This window comes from Octodon degus, unplaced genomic scaffold (genome assembly GCF_000260255.1).
Source record: "Octodon degus isolate 3935 unplaced genomic scaffold, OctDeg1.0 scaffold00012, whole genome shotgun sequence".
Lineage (NCBI taxonomy): Eukaryota > Metazoa > Chordata > Mammalia > Rodentia > Octodontidae > Octodon > Octodon degus.
Window position 1 is genome coordinate 15329147 of NW_004524588.1, and position 7346 is coordinate 15336492.

General features: G+C 46.1%; 2 protein-coding genes and 1 pseudogene across 2 annotated transcripts in view; all 3 read right to left on the minus strand.

The window, feature by feature from the left end:
* The window catches only part of Rab39a (RAB39A, member RAS oncogene family), a 42747-nt gene extending 42438 nt beyond the window's left edge, over positions 1 to 309 (minus strand). Inside the window, exon 1 of the mRNA XM_004626125.2 lies at positions 13 to 309. Coding sequence (XP_004626182.1) covers positions 13 to 239 — 227 coding nt within the window. The 5' untranslated portion in view covers positions 240 to 309. The remainder of the gene's footprint in view (positions 1 to 12) is intronic.
* Positions 310 to 1766: 1457 nt separating this feature from the next.
* On the minus strand, positions 1767 to 3260 carry LOC101580284 (glycosyltransferase 8 domain-containing protein 1-like). The gene is given in 3 exon segments (XM_012513613.2): positions 1767 to 1974; positions 2129 to 2808; positions 2811 to 3260. Coding segments are annotated over 2 exon segments (996 nt in total). The 5' UTR covers positions 3139 to 3260; the 3' UTR covers positions 1767 to 1974; positions 2129 to 2140.
* Positions 3261 to 3489: 229 nt separating this feature from the next.
* LOC101577099 overlaps positions 3490 to 7346 on the minus strand; it is a 13114-nt pseudogene continuing 9257 nt past the window's right edge.

A 7346-nucleotide genomic window follows, 5' to 3' on the forward strand; every position in this document is an offset into this window, starting at 1 on the left:
GGGCGGCCCTACCTGAACCGCTCCTGCCCCGCCGTGTCCCAGAGCTGCAGCTTGATCCTCTTGCCGGGTTCGATCTCCAGCAGGCGGGAGAAGAAGTCCACGCCGACGGTGGGGTCGCAGGCGGGCGAGCGCAGCCCGGGGAAGCGGCCCTGCGTGAAGCGGTGCAGCAGGCACGACTTGCCCACGGTGGAGTCTCCGATCACGATGAGGCGGAACTGGTAGATCCAGATGGTCTCCATGGCTCACGTGCCCTGAGCTCGCGGGCCGCCCCTCCCGCCCTCCGCGGAGCAAGTTTGGCGGCGGGAACTGTCCCTTCAGCACCGCCCGGGCGCCCGCCCGCTGGCTTCCAGCATATTCCTGCGGCAGCGGCAGCCGCCTGGGCCCCGCCCTCTCGGGAGGAGAGGCGGGGCCGGCCAGAGAGGGGCGGGGCCTCTGGTGGGCGGGGCGGGCCTGCGGCTCTCGGGAGGGGCAACAGGCTTGCGGAGTGCGAGCTCCCGCCCCTGACCGCTGTAAATCACCTTATTCTGACGCTCACTGGTTGCCGGTGGGAAAGGAGGCGTGGAGAAGAGATGTGACAGAAGCAACAACCAATGAGAATGAATCAAGGGCTCAACTCTAGGAGTGTCAGCCAATGAAAAGTGAAAGTCATATCCTCCCAGTAGGGTGGGCGGGCTTGTCATATTAGGGCACTGATTTGGGGTAGAAAGGAGCACACGCCGGAGATGGAGGACTCCACCCCAAAGAGAGGTTTGAGTAAGACGTCAGAGGCATAGCTTGTTGAGGTAATGCTACTCAGCAGAAAAGGTGTTTTTCTTTTCTTTCTTTCTTTTTTATCAAGGTCCCTGGCCTCAGGTGGAATGTAACAAGAACACCAAGGTAGTTTAGGTGTCACTTTTGGTTGGTCAATATAGAACAAAAGCTTCATCTATCTTGGACTTCTCCTTTGGCGTTTGTAGGACATCTCAAAGCTTTGTTTGTGGACATGGGCTCCGACGTGTTGCTCAGGCTGGCCTCAAAGCCTTGTGCTCCAGTGATCCTCCCACCTCAGCCTCCTGTGTGGCTAGGACTGCAGGTCCTAGCTAGGACTGCCATCACACCCGGCAGCTCATTTCTCTCACTTCAGGAGATCTTTCAGATTCATGACTTTTTGTTAAAAACCCAGTCACTGTTTTTGGTCTATCCTTCATCGCTTTAGACTGCATCACCCAATAGCCTCTATATTAATTTCTTAATGCGGCCATAGCAAACTATAAAACAAAGGCACAATAGTGGCTGACAATTACAGAAATTTAGTTTTGCTTCTGGAGGCTGTATGTCCCAGATATGTTAACAGAGTTGGTTTCTCCCGAGGGTGGTGGGAGAGGTGTTCATGCTCTGCCTAGCTTCTGGTGTTTTGCTGTCAGTCTTGGCATGGATCACTTTCATCCTCTGTTCCAGGGGTGCCAACCCTATATCTCATTTCACAGACGTTCCTCTGGGCATGTCTCTGTGTCCACATCTCCCCCTCTTTTTTAATGTATTTGGTACAGGGTCTCTCACTACGCAGCTTGGACTCGTAGTGGTCCTCCTGGCACAGCCTCCCCAGCGCCGAGATTTTATGCCCGGACTCTGGCCTGCTCAGAGCGCCCGGGGGCGGGGCCAGCGCTGCATGTGGGGCCAGGGATCGAACCCCGGTCCCCAAATGTCTCCCCTTCTTATGAGGACATCAGTTACCTTGGGTTAGAGCCCACCCAATCAACCTCATTTTATTTTTTATTTTTTTTTAGAAAAGTGTCCACATTTAATGATAAAAGGATTAACTTAATACAGTGAGGGAAGTAGTTATCTGGAAACAAATGTACTGAAAATTAGGTTTTATTTATACATCAGGCCACAGCTTATGAAGTTTAGATCCATCAGCAGTTTGAACTAGGTGTACTAGTTACACCAGTTGTATGGGTCCATTCTGGTCAGTTCACACTAATAAGCAAACACCTGGTGAGGCAGATGGGACACATCTTGAAAGCATAAACTGTCATCTTTACTCAGATGAAATGGTTTTCCTTGGGTTGCTACAGATAGGCATTGACACCTACCAATAAGTTACTTTCCACATGCTGTCTTCCAGGATTTCCTGAGAGAGACTTACAGTTAAATTGTTTTACTTTATGTTTGAGATCTCCGTATGTCTTCGGATTAGACTGAATTTGCCTGTTGGATCTGGAATATACCATTTTTCCCATATATCAGTGTATGAAGCAGTTCTTCCCCATGGCTTAAAATGTCCATTCCAATGGAGTAACTTAGCAGCCTTTACAAACTGGGGTGAATATCTTTTTCCAGCACTAGAACCAAGGTGGCGGACATTCCACATAGGGTCAATGGTAGAGTGCTGTTGATAGAATACAATGAGCAGAGGAGGTGTTGTGATGCTGCCAGCCAATGTTCTGCTGTATAACCCTTCTTCTACATTGAGTTTCATCCATTTTTCTAGCTGGTTGGTTATATTTTGTCGTTTCCATTCTGTCAGGTTTGCAACAAAAACTCCAGGATTAAAGGAACAGGTGCTGGCTTTCATGGAAAGCTTACGAATTCTTTCGTTTTTGTAATCAAGATAGCCAATGCAATTGTACTGGTTCCCTGCTCCACGGATGACAACTTTAGTAGAGGCTGAATCACAGTCTTCTGAAAATGCAGCCGCATGTCCTGGCTTCAGAGGTGTATGGTACAAGGCAAGAACATCACCTTGCACAATTACATCATCATCCATGTATATGGCCTTCTTTGCATTGGGAACCAGAATTGGCAAATAGAACCTTGCAAAAGTTAACGAAGGTGGTCTGCAGTATTGTTAAGCGTAACAATGTAGAAAATCACATTGGAACGAGTGTTGTGCTGAATGCTGTTTATAGCTGCAATGGCCCCTCCGAGCCTGTCTTCAGATGCAGCAATGACCACAGGGATCTCATCTTGTTTCCCATCTACTGCGTGGCTGGGAGCATTTGGAACAAAGTCTACAGGCTCAAGTCCCAGAAACCCTGAATCTGAAGCCTCATTCCTCAGCAAACTGCTCAGGCCAAGGAAGTTACGCTGCAAAACCAGTAAGAAGAGGACAATGGCCAAGACCACGATGACAATGTTTACTTTACGGAATGACATCTTTTTCTTCTGTCTTGTATATTAACTATTAACCCTGCCCGCCTGCCTGCTCGCGCACGAGCTTCTCCGCAGCCCGGCAATACGGTTCTGCAGCCCCCGGCCAGCCCGCGGCCCCGGCGGCAGGAGCGCCTCTGCCAGCAGGCGCCGCGGTCAACCTCATTTTAACTCCATACATTTATAAAGACTGTTTTCAAGTAAGATCACATTTTGAGGGATTAGGAGTTCAGATTGTTGTTGTTGTTGTTTTTAAATTTTATTTTATTTTTATTATTTTGTTTTGTTTTTTTTGTCCAGTGACCTCTGAATTTTTATTTACTCACTATTTCTCAAGGATACTCCATTCTTGTTGCTTCAGTGTCTCAACACTTTGGTGTCATTGGTCTCAGACACTAACTTTCTGGCCATGATTTTGCAGGTGGTGGTTCTCTGGATGGTTTGCACTGAGGTGCTGCTGATGTCCAGGGCATCAGCGAGATTGAAATCCTCCCCATCTTCCAGCAGGCGGCAGTATGGGGCGATCTCAGCCTCCAGCTTGACCTTGAAGTTCAGCAGGGCCTCGTACTCCTGGGCCTGGCGCTGCCCCTCTGTTCGAGGCTGTGGCAGCGCAGACTCCAGGTGCAGCAGGACCCCATTGAGTTGCTCCATCTGCATAGCATAGCGGGCCTCCAGGCCTCTCTTCAGGCCAATCTTCAGATTTTTCATGAACTCCAGTCAATCTCCAAGGACTGGGCTGTGCGCTTCAGCTCTGTGAGCATTGTCTCAGCCACTCCAACCTCAGCAGACTGCGAGATGACTACTGTAGTGCTGTCCTCAGTCTGCTGAGACCAGTACTTGTCCAGCGCTTCTCGGTTGTTCTGAGCCAGCGCGTCGTACTGGGCCCTGATGTCTGCCACAATCTTGCCAAGGTTCTGAGATTTGGGCACGTGCACCTCCACAGTCAACCCAGAGCCGGCAGTCTGGGCTTGAAGGCCTCTGACTTCCTCCTCATGGTTCTTCTCCATGAGTATCAGCTCGTCTTTCAGAGTCTCAATTTCTGTCTCCAGCTGCAGCCGAGTGATATTGGCGTCATCGATGACCTTGTGAAGCCTGTGGATGTCATTCTCCACAGATTGACGCATAGCCAGCTCTGTCTCAGAGTTGACTCTAAAGTCATCAGCAGCAAGACGAACACTGTCAATCTGCAGGACGATGCAGGCATTGTCCACAGCATTCGTGAAGATCTGAGCCTTCAGCTCCTCAATGGTCTTGAAGTAATGGCCCCAGTCTCTGACCAGGGACCCCTTCTCCAGGTGCTCCCACATCTTGCTTTCCAGCATCTGATTTTCTGTCCCCAGGCTCCTCACTCTGTCCAGGTAGAAGGCCAGATGGTCATTCACATCCTGCATGGTCTTCTCAGTCTGAATGCTGCTCATGCTGGCCAGAGCCCCGGCCACTCCTGCGGCCAATCCTGCAGACACCATGTCGCCTTGGAGGATGGTGGAGAGAGACACGGAGACCCGGGAGCCCTAGCCCCTGGCGCCATCATAGATGCTGGCAGTGCTGCTGGTCCGCCCGACCCACTGGCTGGGGGCCCAGACTGAGCCAGGGACCGGTGGTTGGTAGAGAAGGTGGTAGAGCAGGTGGTGACACTCAGGCTGCCCGGGAAGGAAAGCGAGAGACCAGGACTCAAGTCTGCCTTTTAAACTTTAAAGAGAAAAATAAAACAATCTTAAAGCAAGATAATAGGAGGATAACTATGGCTAATACATGGCATATTATTATCTTTAAATTAGTTACTTAGAGTACAAGATATTGGCATTTAAATGCACAAAAAATGTTAGCACAAACTTTTCAATGAACTAAGAGAAATTAGTAGTATGACTATATCATGTATGTGTGTATATATTTTTTTTCATTTACTTTTTTTTTTTTTTTTTTTTTTTTTTTTTTTTTTTTTGCTTTTCCCTTCCTTTTCTTCATTTCCCCATCTCAGTTTCTCTTCCTTTTGAAGTTTCTTCCCATTTCGTAATATCTATTTTACATTTTGGATCTTATTTACTCTTCCAGCTTCTTACACTAGGGAGATAATATGATGCTTACACATACGGGTCTGATTTATTTCACTTAGAATATGATCTCTGGTTGAATCCATTTGAGTTTTTCTTTAAAGCTGAGTAATACCCCATTGTGTAAAAAGACCACATCTTTTTTATCCACTCCTTAATTGCTGGATAACAAATTGTGCTGCTATAAACATGGGTATCACTGTGGCATGGTGTTGCCAGTTCTTCTGGGAAGATACCCAGAAGTAGAACAGCTGAGTTGAAAGGAACCTCCAATCCTAGTTTATTGAAGAATCTTCACTCTGATTTCCACAGTGGTTGCACAAGTCCACACTCTCACCAACAGTGGAGAAGAGTTCCTTTTTTCTCCACAGCTCCTCCAGCATTTGTTATTGGTAGACTTCTTGATGATAGCCATTTGTCCTGAGGTGAGATGGAATCTCAATATTATTTTAATTTGCATCTCTCTGATGATCAATGATTTTGAACATGTTTTCATATATTTGTTTGTTGTTTGTATTTCTTCTTTGGAGAAGTGTGTATTCATTTCAGATGCCCATTTTTGGATTGGATCTTTATATTCAGGAGGTCTGATTTCTTTTAGTTCTTTTGGGTTCTCAATAGTAATCCTTTGTCTGAGGAATAGCTGGCAAACCTTTTTTTCCACATTGTGGGTTGTCTCTTCACTCTGTTGGTAATTTCTCTGCTGTGCAAAAGCTTTTTAATAAGATGAGATCTCAGCTTTCGATTTTTTTTGACAGTTTCTGTGTGATCGGAGTTTTATTCATAAAGTCTTTGCGTACACCAGTGTCTTCAAGAGTTTTTACCTATTCTATCTCTCAGCAGATGTAATGCTTCTGTTTTCATATTTAGATCTTTGAAAGGGGTTAGGAATTAAATGTATCTTTTCTAGGGGGTACATAATTCAACCCATAATGGTCTACTTAATTTCTACACCGCTTCCAACATTACTTTTTTTTGTTGTTTGGTCTAAAGTCTACAAACCTAATTGTGTCATCTGGGAACAATCGTATGACACCTATGACCTATCTAGTAAGGGATTTTTCTTCATGTTATACTTTTTCTTTGCTTATATTTTTCCCCATGTTGTTCACTTCTCCCCTTATATCCCTTTTACTCTTTACTTAGTTACAAAATTTCTATTCAAGGCCCAGAGCAAATATTACCTCCATTTTATACTTTTTCTGAGCCACTGTACACCCTAAGTGAGTTGGCTTCTCTCTCATCTGTGTAACAGTAGTTGGGCAAAGCACCTTCTGTGCTCTAATGCGGTGTCCTCTGTCATCTATGCTATTTCTCGTATTGAACTACAGTTATTGGTTACACTGTCTGTCCTTAGACTGTAAGTTCCTGAAAGCCAGACGGTCTTATTCATTCTTTGTATTTTCCAATCACACACAACTAGCACCTATAAGATGCATTATAAATACTCATTGAGTTGAAACAAATACATTAAACATAATTGTGTGCACACATTTCATGAAGTTTATCAGCTAAAAGTTGATTAACTTTATGGTCAGTGAAATTTGCCTTGGACCAGCCAGATATCTCAATGGACTAAAGCGCCTGCTTAGGCAGAGTGCAGAGGCCAGGGTTTGATCCCAGTGTGCTGTACCATGCCATGCCCTGCCATGCTAGCCCCAACCCCAGGCCATGCTGAGATGGGATTGAGACTGGGCATGGTGGTGTACACCTGTAATCCCAGAGTTTGGGAGGCTGAAAAACAGGAGAATCATTACTAGTCCCCTCTATGCAGTGAAATCCTGTAGACTCTGTATTAAAATAGATTTTTTTTTAAAAATTGCCTTTAAGGCACTCATGAATGACTTAATTTTAAGTATATTTGGATTATACATACTGAATATAAATAATTCAATATTTTATTTTATTTTTTTCTGTATTTTTTAGGGAAGGGTCTACCGGGTGTTCAGGGTCTCATACTAGATTGGACTCAGCGATTCTCCCGTTTACAGCCTCCCAAGTGCTGGGACTACAGGCATGTGCCACCACAACCAGCCTCAATTGCCATCTCAGTACACTCCAGGGGCAGGGCTGGCATGGCAGGCCCGAGGATTGAACCCCCAGCCCCTGTGCCTGCTTGCAGGTGCTTTTATCTGCTGAGCTATTTGGCTGGCCCAATATATA